Consider the following 13,393-nt stretch of genomic DNA (forward strand, 5'->3'; position numbering starts at 1 on the left):
CCGATTCCTTCGAAGAAGGGCTAGAGGACTTCCAGTCTCCCCTCTGCTTGAGGACTTCGAGAATGTCTCCAAATGAGATGTAATGTGGGGGAGACCGTAGGGACCCTTCTCCCTCACTGCAATCGGTGTCCTCAGTGATAGATTCCTCAGGGGAATCAAGGTGCTTCCTCTTGCACTGTTTCATCTGGGGTGGCTCCCCAGTGGGATCTTCTGAGGAGGACTCCAGAGAAAGAGTTCCCTTCAAAGGGAGGTCTTGCAGCTCCTGTGCCCGGGATCCTGAAGTAGGGAATTGGGACAGCTGCATGCTAGAGGGGGGTTCTCGTGTTGATGTCATTGGTGCTGACTGCGAGCCTGTGGAGGCAAGGACCCTCTCCATCACCTGGAAAGCAGGTCTGTCCGAGGAAGAATGGGAGCCCGAAACTGGGGTCACACCCCACCCTGAGAACCCCTCCTCCAGGTGAGAAGTTCTGAGAGGACTGGAAGCTGTTGGAGCCGTGAACATAGATGGCGCCAGCAAGAAAATAGGCGCAGGACTAGGTACCACAGTGCCGGCAGCCCAAACTCTGCTTCTAGTGTGTACCATCTCCAACGGGGCCGATGCAGCAAGGGAGGTAGGTGCCGACAGGGGAAACTCTGCAGTCGGAGCAGAGACAGTATGCACCGGGGTGGTCATCGGTACCAAGATCTCCGGAGCCTGGGTAGAGGCCAGAGGAGGATAAACAGGTAAGTATGCTGTGAACGGTTCTGTGCCAAAGAGAAAGGAAGGTCTAGCCGGGGTGGGTAATCCTCTAGCTGCCAGAAGCTGGTTCACAACCCGCACTACATCTTGTTCAGAAAGGCTCCTGGTGGAGCTATAGGAGGCTGCTGAAGGAGAGTCACGTCTTTCAAGAAAGGGGCTAAGCCGGTGCCCCAAAAAAGGGTCATAAGTTGGACAGTATCTGGTTCTTGGGAGATGTTCAACTTTAGGAACAGAGGTCATAGTTTGTGGAGCCGAATAAGCTATCGGCGCCGGGGATGGTGCCAAAGCGGGTATGGTCATCAAAGCAGGTGTCAGGACCAAGGACGGCACTGAAGATGATAGTGCCAAAGCTGGAACCAAAATAGGAGTCAACATCAGAGACAGCACCAAGGGAGAAGACACAGGGCCTGGTGCCGAAGTAGTCTGCACTGAGGGCACTGTAGAAGCTCGGTGCCGACTCGGTTCCATAATGGTCAGAGATGTAGGAACAGAGTGACTGCATTTCTCCTTGTGTTTTTTGGTTTTTGGAGGTGGTGAGACCGACGACCCAGAGAGAGCCTCCCAAAAAGGCTTTTTGACTAACCCTGTCAAGATTAGTTTGTTTTTGCACTCTGCTAGAGTGCGATTATTAAAACTAGAGCAGATGTCACAAGAAGCATTCATATGGTCCACGCCCAAACAAACGCAACGAGCGTGACCATCCGAGTTGGGCATCTTTCGCCCACACTTGTTGCACTGTTTAAATTCCAACGTAACTTTTTCTGACATAATGTACCAACAACAAAACTACCAAGAAGGAAACAACAAGTGGAAAAAGAAAAGGGATTTTTTTTTTTGAGAAGATAAAAGGAGAAAGGAGAGCGTACCAACAATGGAATCTAGAAATACCACAAGTGGTAAAAGGAGGGCCTACCAAAGGTAGGAGAGCGGGACAGTACCAACAATGGTAAAAGGGTAACTACCAAAGGTAGCGGGTAAGAAACAGAAGTAGGTTACAGGGGAGAGGAGAAATTAGCAAGACTGACTAAAAAAAGGCAAAGTTTTGAGAGAAAAACTATACAAAATACACAAACTTTTCACTTAGCTTGAGAGAGAGAGGCTAGGCACATCCGACGAGGAACGAGGCAAACAAGATCTGAAGAGACTATGAGAGGGGCATTATGGGTAGGTCTTAGATGAGAGTGTTTGGCTGGCGTGAGCTTGGAAACTGTCGTGTCGGTTCCGAGGATGAAACCAAAGTCCTATCAGTAAGGAATGAATAAAGATTTACAACATCAGACACCATCTTATCCACAAGGGTATCCACCCAGGAGTTCGAGGGAGGAGAAGGAATGCCACCTGACAAATTTTTCCAAAGATGTGGGAGCTCCGCAAGCACCTCCCCCAGCTTTGCATTAACTCCAAGATATTGCCAAATCCTTGTTATGGAGGAGGGAATTGCCTGCATTGCTGTCTGTGTCTGGCTCTGGAGACTCCAGGGAGTAGTCTATGTGCTTCACGTACTACAGAATTTTCCTTGGTGAGAGATGCCTTCAGGGAAGATGAACAAGTGGAGGTCAACCCAGACTTATAATGTTGACCTTTTTTAGTGACAGCCCCACCAAGTGTCCCTGGATTGGGAAGCTGGAACAGCAGCAGGAGCTGATAAAATGGGATCCTAGATTGAAGTTGGTGCAGTAGAAAGATCTGGGGAAGTCTATATAAGAAAGGATGCAATGGGCAGTGTCATACGTCAATTTAGTTCCAAGAACCTCAAAGTTGATAAAACAGCATTGAACTAGTCTAATACAGACACATACAACAAGGACAGCTGCAATGACTGATCAACCTAAACAGACTTCAAGAAGGTTCTCAAAACCAATGCCAGCTTCACACCTCTTGGGATCACAAGGGCCTGAACATCATGGAAGCCAAAGGCTGAAATGGCACAGATGGCATCACTGCTGACACCAAACTTCAATCTCTGACTAAGGCCCGAGAGCCAAAAGGGAACTCCACTTCTAAGGGACTAGCATCGACTCAGGTGACAGCAAAAGAGCTGTGGACAAGGAAATGATTGTTGAGCAGAAGCCTTGTCCACAACCAAAATCAACATCCTTAACAGTCTTGACTCTGGCAACTAAAGGGTGCATACCAGTCTCACTGGAACATACAAAAAGGGGCCTCAGAGAAGTAAGGCAAAAGTTTCTATCTACCCTGGAAATAAAGGGGGGAAGGGACAAGATCCAGTTCTAACCTGAGCCTGCAGTACTGCCAGCATTATCTTCCTGTAGTTAATAGTTACAGTAATTGAATAGCTACAGAAGGATGAGACTGACCTGGTGGAATGACAGGATCTAAATGACAAAAGTATATACAAGGCCAACCTGCTCAAACCATTTCAGAGTAAGAGGAGAGACTGTCTTGTCTAAGAAGTCTACGACAATGCCCTTTGACACAACCTACTTCTAATTTAGAAACACTGGAATCACTTATAAAAGTCTGACCAAGTAATTTCATTTTTTGTTGGCAATACAGATATATGTCTTTGAAAGACTTAAGTCTATCAAGATTATCATATCTTTAGTAACCTTTCTCCTTAAGGTTAGATTTAAAGAATTTAGGAACCTACTCCTTGAAAGAAGTATCCCCCAAAGCAGTACAGTCACTCAGCAACAAACCCCTCAAAACCAATTTATGCATTTCTGTAAGTGTATGAGCAACAAAAGCCTTGCATATGTTACAACAACCTTCAAATGATTAGCACCTAAATAACTGCACAAAGTATGGAGGAATCTTGTGGCCACGACTCACATTTCATAAACCCAGAAACCTGTTTAACTTCAACAGCTGTGGAAAGTGGCCAAAAGAAAAAAACACAGACAATATCAAACACTTAACATGAAAAAATAACACAAAACATTGAAAGACTTCAAACAAAAAAAAAAATATCTGAGTCTAGGCCTGTTTTTCCACATATGCTTAACAAGCAGGAATAAAGATGTGGAGAGTACTTTGTAGCAAGGTGCATTATGGATAAAAGGAGGATCTGAAGTTTAGGAAAGTTTGTGTGTTCCGGACTGGCTTAGACTTGTGGTCAAATTGCTAAGGGTTTGAAAAGGGTGGACTGGTTCATTCCAGATCGTTAAGCTATTGCTTAACTTGGGTATATAAAGGGCATACCTAGACTGTTTAGAAAAGAAGCTGCAGTTGGGAAGCAAAAGTCTAGGTTATAAATGCTGTACATTTTCACCGTATATTCTTCAAAATGTGGACCTTTCTGAATATCTCGTTTTCAATGTGACAGTAATCCACAACTGTTTCTTCTGCCTGCTGAAAAAGTATACAAAATCAAGTCAGATTATTGAAATAAATCTATCACGTGTGCAGTGCATTTCATAATTTTTCTCAGTAGAAACTGTGCATACAAAGACATGAATGTGCTGCAATGTACTGCATACAAGAATCTGAATGCATTACAAAATTTCAGTAACTATGCTTTTAGAATTACTATTTGTGCAATATGGCTTCTGTAAAAGTTCATCACTACCACGATCACAGAACATGAAGAAAAGTGACTCTCCACTCCAAAGGCGAGTTGCAAATAGATGGCGACAGTAAGAAAGTGTTGAAGCATAGACAGCACAATTGCAGAAAGTCTGTTCTTGACTGACAGTATACTCTGAGGTCCCATCATACAGTACAAAGCTATTGCCACTATCCTGGATTTTGAAGCATCCACTCTTAGCAGCACTAATCTCCTCATCAACTAAGTCAGCCAGTTCAACTGGACAAATCTGACGATAGTGTTTTGAAACTTCTCCTTCACTGAAGTCTACTGCCTCAGCCTTCTGTGTCTGAAGTTTGTAAAAAATCTTAATATAATCCACTATTTTCCACGAAGAAAGAAGTTCAGAAGCAATCATTTGCTGATGTGCTCTTACAAAGCTCCTTAACACATCTCCTTTGTTTGACTCAAAGGCCCAACTATCTACCCATAACTCCTTATAAGGATGCCAGTTGTTTTTAAAGTAACGGACAAACTCTTTGGAGAACACAGTTGTCATCTTTCTCAGGCAATCGGCATATTTACTTGGTGATGGAGAGTCAGCAAGCTTGCAAAGAAAGTTCCACATACTGTCATAGGAAAATCCCTCTATTTCAACAGCTTTGTTATACAAAGTCTCTAAAACCCATGTCCTACACAACTGGACTTTAGCTTTTGGGAAAACATTCCTAATAACATCCAGCTCCTCAGTGCCACTTTCTACCATTAGACAATTTACCTGAAACTTGATTTCTGGCACACATTGCACCAGAGATAAAAGAAGACAGCGAAAAATATTAGGTGTATTTTTCTTTGCAATACAACACACACATTCCCGGCCTCTGCCATTGGCATCCTCACAAAGTACAGTATAAAAATCAAATTCATTACTCATGTGCGTCAACTTGCTAAGGTAAAGCACACGGGAGAACTTGCGGCATAGGCTCTTCATATTTGAGGTAATAAGGAGAACATATTTCACACTGAACTGGTTCTCCACAAAGGCCAGCTTGATCTTTGCTGCAGGATCTACAGCAAGCAGCTCTCCCAGTGTCTCTATATCATGCAGAAGATCAGGATCTTGCTTTCTCAAATAAACCTTTAACCTACGTATATCATACACTTCTAGGAAATGTTTTTCCAAATTATTGGTGATTCGACAGAGAAAGTGTATGTTACCAGTGTATCTGCCCTTTCTGAAGTAATTAGCAAACTCAATCGGGCAAAGCTTGTGGTTATGCTTCAAAACTGCCTTTCTTACAATAAATTTTTCTTCTTCTTGGTCCAGTTTCAGTATTATGCAAGCAGGACATCCACGTCTGTAGTCCCTAGAGGGCAAAAAAAAAAAGATTTGGTTAACAAAGCCTACATGTTTAAATGAGAGTGATAATGACACAGGTTTTGTTTTTCTACAATTTTTTCCTACTTTTTTTAAAATTAACAAAGATCTTTTTTTAAATTAACAAAGATTTAACAAAGATTCAAAAATCATCAAACACTGTATATCTTTTGAATGTCTTCTAATATTTTCATGCTTTTGACCAATAGACAACAACACACACATATATATACACACACACACACACACACACATATATATATATATATATATATATATATATATATACACACAACTACATCTTCACAGTGCTGCATGGATGACATACATCATTCAAGTAAGGAGCATCCCTGACACAATGTCTTCACACTCGGTGATGAGGTACATGGTAGGGGGGGTGCTGAGGCTGGCTGCAGACACAATGCAGAGAAAATCATCTCAGCCATGCTGAATTTCCATTCCCAGAATATTTTAGAAAATGCAGGCAGCTCTTCGACATAGTTTCATAATTTGGTACTAGGCTATCTGCCCTGGGGCATTTATAAGCCTAGCCATAGTGATGTGGCTTTCGCCACCCCATGTAATGGTACAAAAGTGTACAGAATAGATTTAGAATACTGTGCCTCTGTCTAGTAATGAGACAGTGAAGATCCCCCTAACATAACAGAATTAGTTTACTGTGCCTCTGTCTAGTAGTGACACAGAGATGACCCTGGGGTAAACCTACGATCTCCCATCCACTCGTCAAGATTTCTCTTGAAGAGAGTCAGTGAGGGGCTCTGCCTAACATGAACTGGGATTCTGTTCCAGAGTATGGGAAGCCTCTGAGTTATGAATCTGTCTCTCCAGCATGTCCTATTCATATTTGTGCTGAGGTTTAAATCTTTAGCTCTCGTGGTTCTGATGGATTTGGATTTTTTGAGGTGCAGCATGTCCATCAATTCCTGATTGGACATGGCCTTGTACGTCAGGCACAGATCACCTCTGAGCAGGCGGTATGCTACTGAATAGAGCTGGAGTTTCTTTAGTCTGGCAGCATATGACATATGTTGGAGACCCTTGATCCTCTTGGTGAGGTACTTTTGGGGTCTCTCTAGCTATTGCAAGTGCTGGGTGAGGTACATACCAAATGGGGCATTGTACTCAATCATGGTCCTGATAAGGGAGGAGTATAGGGGTACAATGACCTCCTTTGATCTGGATGTGAATCCCTTCATGATAAGGTGGGCAAGGTAGAAAGTCTTTCTACCCACTTTGGCAACGTGGGTGTCAAATGAGAGGTCACTATCGACTTGGGTCCCCAGGTCTCGGATTACTTTTTCTGTACTCAGTGGGTTACTGTCTATGTGATAATTTGTGGGTACTTTGTTTTTCCCAAAGGGGATGACTATACATTTTTTGGCATTTAGTTTAAGGCCATGACTCCGGCACCAGTTGTCCGTTTCAGTGAGGCCTTTCTGTAGGATGTGTGTGTCAGCTGGTGTATCGACTATGGCGCCTAGTTTGCAGTCATCTGCGAACTGTCAGCCACAACCCTCCCATGTTTGCTTTCACATCTGAGAAATAAATGCCGAACAAGAGGGGTCCCAGGACAGAGCCCTGTGGGACACCACTTGTGACTGGCTTTGAGTCTGACATGGCTCCAGCGATTTTGACTTTATGGGTTTTATCCTTTAGCCAGTTTGCCACCCATCTTGTGACATATGGATTTACATTTAAGCTGTTGAGCTTGTCTATGATGCCAGAGTGGGGTATTGTGTCGAAAGCTTTAGCCAAGTCCAGATAGGCTGTATGGACTGCTTTGCCCTCGTCAATGGCTCTAGTGACTGTTTCGAAAAAGTCAACCAGGTTCAAAAGGCAGGATCTGCCCTTTACAAAGCCGAACTGGGTGGGATCAAGTGTCTGCAAGTCCCATATGTCTCTGTTTATGAGTTCCATAATGATTCTTTCCATAGCTTTGCAGACCAGGCTGGTTAAGCTTATGGGGCGGTAGTTACCAGGGTCTGTAGAGGTGCCTCCTTTGTGGAGTGGGACTACTGTTGCTGTACGCCAGTGTTCAGGTACATATCCTGTAGTAAGGCTAAGGTTAAATAGCATTTTTATGTGCGGGTTTAGCTCCTCTTGGAGTTCACGTAGCACGCAACCCGGGATACCGTCAGGTCCCATTGATGCTGTGTTTTTAGCTTTGCTGAGGGCGGTTCTCACCTGGACTTCTGAGATGACAGGGAGGTTACATTCAGCTGGGATAAGTATTTCTTCTTTTGGGGGTGAGGGAGGGGAGAAATTTTCACTGAACCGGTCTGCCAGAATGTTGGCAATATCTGTGGGTTCAGTGTATTTTTTGTCATTGTGAACTAACTCTGAACATATCTGAGGGTTTCCGCCCAGGTTTCTAACATAGCTGAAGAAGGCCTTGTGGTTATCTTTAGTGTCTATAGCGATTTTTCTCTCAAAGTTGGCCTTGGATGTTTTTATGAGAGAACGTAGCTTTCTACTAGTGCTGACCAGAGATGCCTTCTCTTTATGGGATTTTGCTCTGTCGTGCAGTAGCTTCCTTCTTTTGTTATACAATTTGTTTATGGCTGGGGTCTACCAGACAGGACGCCTGCCCTTGGTGGAGAGGGTCTTGGTTTTATTTGGGATTGCATGATCCATGCATTCTTGGAGAAGTCCGTAGAAAGCATTTGTGAAGGATTCTGCATTGTGGGATGTGGTTTCCACTGGCCCAGTGGGCTTAAAGGATACCATCTCAGTTTTAAGAAGTGTAAAGTCGGCTTTTAAGAAGTTTTTCACTGTAGTCTTTTGTGTTGGGGTGGAGGTGGGATATGTATATCCAGGGTGATTAGTTTGTGGTCAGATCTCACTAGTGAGGGGTATACTTCCAGTGTGGAGCACTTTGTCCCCATGTTTGTGATGATCAGGTCTAGTATATTATCTCCCCTTGTGGGAGAGGTAACTAGCTGTTCCACTGCATTTGAATTTATGAATTCCAGGAACCTTTGGGCTAGGGTGTTTGGGCTAGAATAATGCACCCAGTCTATGTTAGGGTAGTTGAAGTCTCCCAATATGATGGTGTTTGGTGAGACACTCATATCCTCCAATATCTTCAGGAAGGCTGAGTGGGGTTCCTGAGATTGGGAGGGTGGGGTCTGTAACATGCTACCAGTTGTATAGCAGTTTTGCCTACGGTTAGTTGCACCTGGATGATCTCTGATGCTTCATGTGTTGCCACTAACCTGGAGGTGTGGGTGTCCTTGATGAATATGGACACTCCCCCTCCCTTTTTGGTTTGGCCCGAGTTTTGGGGCCGAAAAGCATGATACGAGGTATAGCCTGGTAGCGCTGGGGTGCTCTCAGGAGCCTTGAACCAGGTTTCAGTTACTGCACAGACATCGATGTTCTCCATACTGAGGAGTGCTTCAAGAGCCTGCATCTTGAGATTTAGACTTCTGGCGTTGAGCAGCATTACCCTTAATTTTTTTCCATTTTTGTTTTCTAAGGAAGTGGGTTTGTCTTTTGAGCCTTGCCTAAAAAAGGCACTATGGGGGAGGCAAGAGCCTTAGCCAATATCCGGAAGCCCAGTGGTGACAGATGCAAGCCATCCCTTGCGAAGCAGCGTGGCTTGTCCAGCATGTCATCCCAAGCAGACAGACACTGGATCCCCCTAGAATGACACCAGTATTTGAGCCAATTATTAAAGCTGATCATCTTGTCTTTGTATTGTGGCATCATTCTTGGTGAGGGCAAGATGCTGCTCAGGGTCAGGGTCATACCAGCCTGGGCTACATAATCAGAGAGCTCCTCTATGTTTCTTTTCATGTAGTCCAGGGAGGTGCATCTCAGGTCATTCACGCCGGCATGGACAATGGAGGAGTCATATTTGTACTTGCTTTGGAGTGACCTGAGTGCGTGTGTTATGTGGCAGATCCTAGCTCCCGATAAGCAGCTCACCGTTACCCTCTCCTTGTTCAGCCTGGTAAGCGGAACGTCAGTGTGTCTGACTATAGTGTCACCTATTACTAGTGTATCAGGCATGGTGTTTGGCCTTAAGGGCTGTGATTGTTTGACACACTGATTTATTGAAGTATGTGTTGCATGTGTTATGTTTTGAGGTGGTGGATTTTTGGGTGTCTGCTTTGGGAGCCTCTGTTGTTTTGGTAAGTTGTTTGTTAGAGCCTCCGAGTATGTCTTTGTGTTATTATGTGTTTGGTTTGCAGTTGTGGTAGGTCTATGTGGGACTGGGTTTGGTGTGTGTGTGGTTACCTTCTCCTCCTGTCTGGTCTTGCCAGTCCTGAGTTGAGAGAGTTCAGCCTCCAGTTTGGCTATATAGTTGCATCTCTCACATGTATTTGTGTTTGTTGGGAGGAGGACAGGGTTGTCTGTGTACATGAGACAATTGTAGCATTGTCTCAAGATTCCCAGATTAACCAGCTGAACCGGAGAGGATGCTAGTAATCTACCACTCGACATGCTAGAATATTATAAGGGAGTGCTGTGCCTTTAAGGGAAGTGGGTACTCACAGGGAAGGTAGGTGGATGTAGTGCTTACTTTAGTTAGCGAGTGCTTACTTAGAAGAGAACAAGTGCTAGGCTTATAATAAAGCGATTAGACTGATTATTATAAGAGTAGATCTTTCTTAAGGGAAACTTTGAAGAGCAGATTTGGCAGAGCCAGAAAAAGTTTAACCTTGTTTAACCAGCGCTGCGTTATGCGCACAAACGCGCAAAGCCGTGCAAACGCAGATTTTAAACAGGGAACTTCAAAAGAGCTAGAAATGGTCCAAAACAACCAATTACTACAAGCTCTTGTGCTGAGGTCACTCCTTCAGGGACAGATAGGCTACTCAAGGCTCCCCACTCCCACTGGTGAGCAAAGAAACTTCCTTCCATCCAAGTAAGGCAATGGACAACACAGGAACTACACCATAGCCCAGAATACAGCAAAGCCTGTATACTGGTCTAAACTAGTCGAGGAGAGGTGGGAAAACAAGGATATTATTTTTGTTTTTGAAATAGAAAGCACACAGAAATGCAGGAAACAGTAATAAATCAGTTACACAGGCTAGCACACTTTAGTGGGCAGCCTCAACAGTTAAATTTAACAAACAAACAAACAACTTTCGAACAATTTTCAACTAAATGAAACTTTAAGTGCAGATAATATATAATGCAACAAACAGTTAAAAAAACAGTTTAAGCTTGTTCAAGGTAAGCAAGAGAATGTATTTCAGGTAAAAAACAGCAAATAAATACTTAAATTAGCAAAGTAGTCGCTTTTCTCAGTTCTCTGCTGCTAGGACCACTCTGCAGTACCACGACGAGCTGTTGCTGAGTAGTATAGCCAGAAAAAAATGCTCAGAGGCTACGTATGATGCAGTTAGGACATATGGGATCTGAATTGCTTAGACATAGTAAGGCCTCACTAAGTTTAATGTTATTGGCCGTCAAAAAAGCAATTTCTAAACAATAGAAGTCAAAATCTAAGCCAACTAAGAATGGTTTAAGTGTTTTCAGCAATACCTATATTTACAGGAACATAATAATATGAAGTATTTAGGTCTATTGATTAATAAGGATTCTATTATGACAGTTAAGGATATGTGGGAAGAGACTAAACAAAAGATAATACAAAAACTGAGAAAATGGAAGCTCTTGCTTAAGGATACAGACAGTAAGATACAAGCAGCGAAAACGGTTTTAGTCCCTGTAATTTCGCCGATCACTCTATCTTTTTGTGTTCATAGAAATTATGTTTGATGACGCATGATCCCAATTGCTCAATAGATGACTTTCCTTAAGCCTCACTACTACTCCTGAACATTACTCTGCATACATTGTTCCCACAAAATCCAAGTATTTCTATGTAATTGCTCCATCTCTTTTCTACAGATCCTACCTCCAGTTCTTCTCTCTCTCTCTCTATACATATATATATATATATATATACATATATATATATATATATATATATATATTAAAATATTCAGTATTTCAATTAAAATTGGCTTAGATTTTGACTTCTATTGTTTAGAAATTGCTTTTTTGACAGCCAATAACATTAAACTTAGTGAGGCCTTACTATGTCTAAGAAATTCAGATCCCATATGTCCTAACTGAAAACAAACATTTCCTTCGTTAAAGCCACTGCTCTCCTAACAATTCTAACAGACTACATTGTAGGGAGTTTTAAAAATCTGCCAACTCATACTCCCAAAAACCATGTTCTCAGTTCTCTCTCTGTCCCATCACATCTCCAGCCTTTGCTGTCGACTGGAGGGAAACTCCTCTGCAGTTTACTTGGGATATAAAATACCTAATTAAACACTACAAGCAAAATCCTGAACCTTCTGGAATGTGCTACATACTAGGAAGCCATACAGATGTCCTCACATTGTTTCTTTGTAAGCTACCTTTCCAGACTCCCTTCCCAATCTTTTCTAACATTCTCAGATTGATCTGTAAAGTGATCATGCAATATTTTATATGTCTTAATCTGTTAGGAACGCAGTCTTAACTCGCAGTCCAAACTTTTGCTTAACCTTATTCAACTTTAATACTACTTTCCCCCTCTAATTGTTTGCTCCCAATACCTTGGTTTCTTAGACAATTTCCTCCAGTAAATTCCAGCCCCCCGTTTACCATTTCAACCCCCTAATTACACTATTGTGTAACTCATCTCACTATGGTTAACTATTGTCTCCGCGCGTGATAGCTAGCAGCCCATCACAGACTTTAGGTTCCCTTCAAGCTCTCCAGGCTCTATCCCACCCCCCCCCCACTAAGGGATAAGCCAGTAACCTAGCATTTACTCCATTTGGCCACTAGGTGGAAGCATTTTACCTCTACCAGCCTCTCCTATCTCACTACAAGTTTCAAACTTTTTTCCTTTGAGTTACATTAAACATCTCTGCTTCTGCTCCAAAGTCCTGTGAATTTTCTGCTACTGTTTACCTGAATTACATAGCAACCCAGTCTCTATCCCCCTATGTCTCCTTACCTTGTGCTCTGCTTTACTGATCATTTCTGCTGGCTACGTTTTCTTCCTCCTCCTTGGCTCTTCCCGCTCTGTTTGCCCTTCGGGCTCACTCCGCTCCCCCTACCCTGCCCCCAATTCCCACCCACCCCAGCACCTGTACACTTATACTCATAAACCACATCTACTCCAATCAACTCATACCTTCCCCCACCCCTTACTTTCACACCCCACCCTTCTAGCATCTCTTTACAATACTAACCCTACCTTAAATGCCATACCATAGTACACTTTATTCCATACCCCCCACTCTAAGTGTAAACAAACACAATGCTTTCAAAACCAACCCAGTTTATAACCCTAATACTACTTCTCCTCACCTTGTACTATCTAAGTTACCTGACCAGGCCTCTAAATAATAACCACTCCCCCCTTTTCACAGAAGTTCAATCACTATAAAACACATATACTTTACTAGCCCTATTAGTCCCTATCTATACTCCTTTAATTATTGTTTGCTCTTCCCTTACAAACTCATCTCTACCCACAAACACACTACTCCAGTCTTAACTATGCCTACTCCTACAAAACAAATAACCTTCAAACTACATAACAATCAGGCTAAATACCTCTTTTACCACATTCACTAACTTATTACCACACTTCTTTCTGGAGATGTACACCCTAACCCTGGCCCCTCTCCAACCTACAGTCCAAAATCCCTCCTTCATACTCCTCCCTCATCAGGAAATTTCTTCTTCCTCTCAGTTCTGAATGCTCAAAGTATATGTAACAAAATCCCTAATCTACATGCCT

General features: G+C 42.9%; 1 protein-coding gene across 1 annotated transcript in view; it reads right to left on the reverse strand.

Annotated features, from left to right (window-relative positions):
* Positions 1-4,103: 4,103 nt before the first annotated feature.
* Positions 4,104-13,393, reverse strand: part of LOC122807266 (uncharacterized protein ZSWIM9-like) — a 324,698-nt gene continuing 315,408 nt past the window's right edge. Inside the window, exon 4 of the mRNA XM_044078373.1 lies at positions 4,104-5,593. Coding sequence (XP_043934308.1) covers positions 4,195-5,593 — 1,399 coding nt within the window. The 3' untranslated portion in view covers positions 4,104-4,194. The remainder of the gene's footprint in view (positions 5,594-13,393) is intronic.

This window comes from Protopterus annectens, chromosome 1.part1 (assembly GCF_019279795.1).
Source record: "Protopterus annectens isolate FY-2018-M chromosome 1.part1, PAN1.0, whole genome shotgun sequence".
Lineage (NCBI taxonomy): Eukaryota > Metazoa > Chordata > Ceratodontiformes > Protopteridae > Protopterus > Protopterus annectens.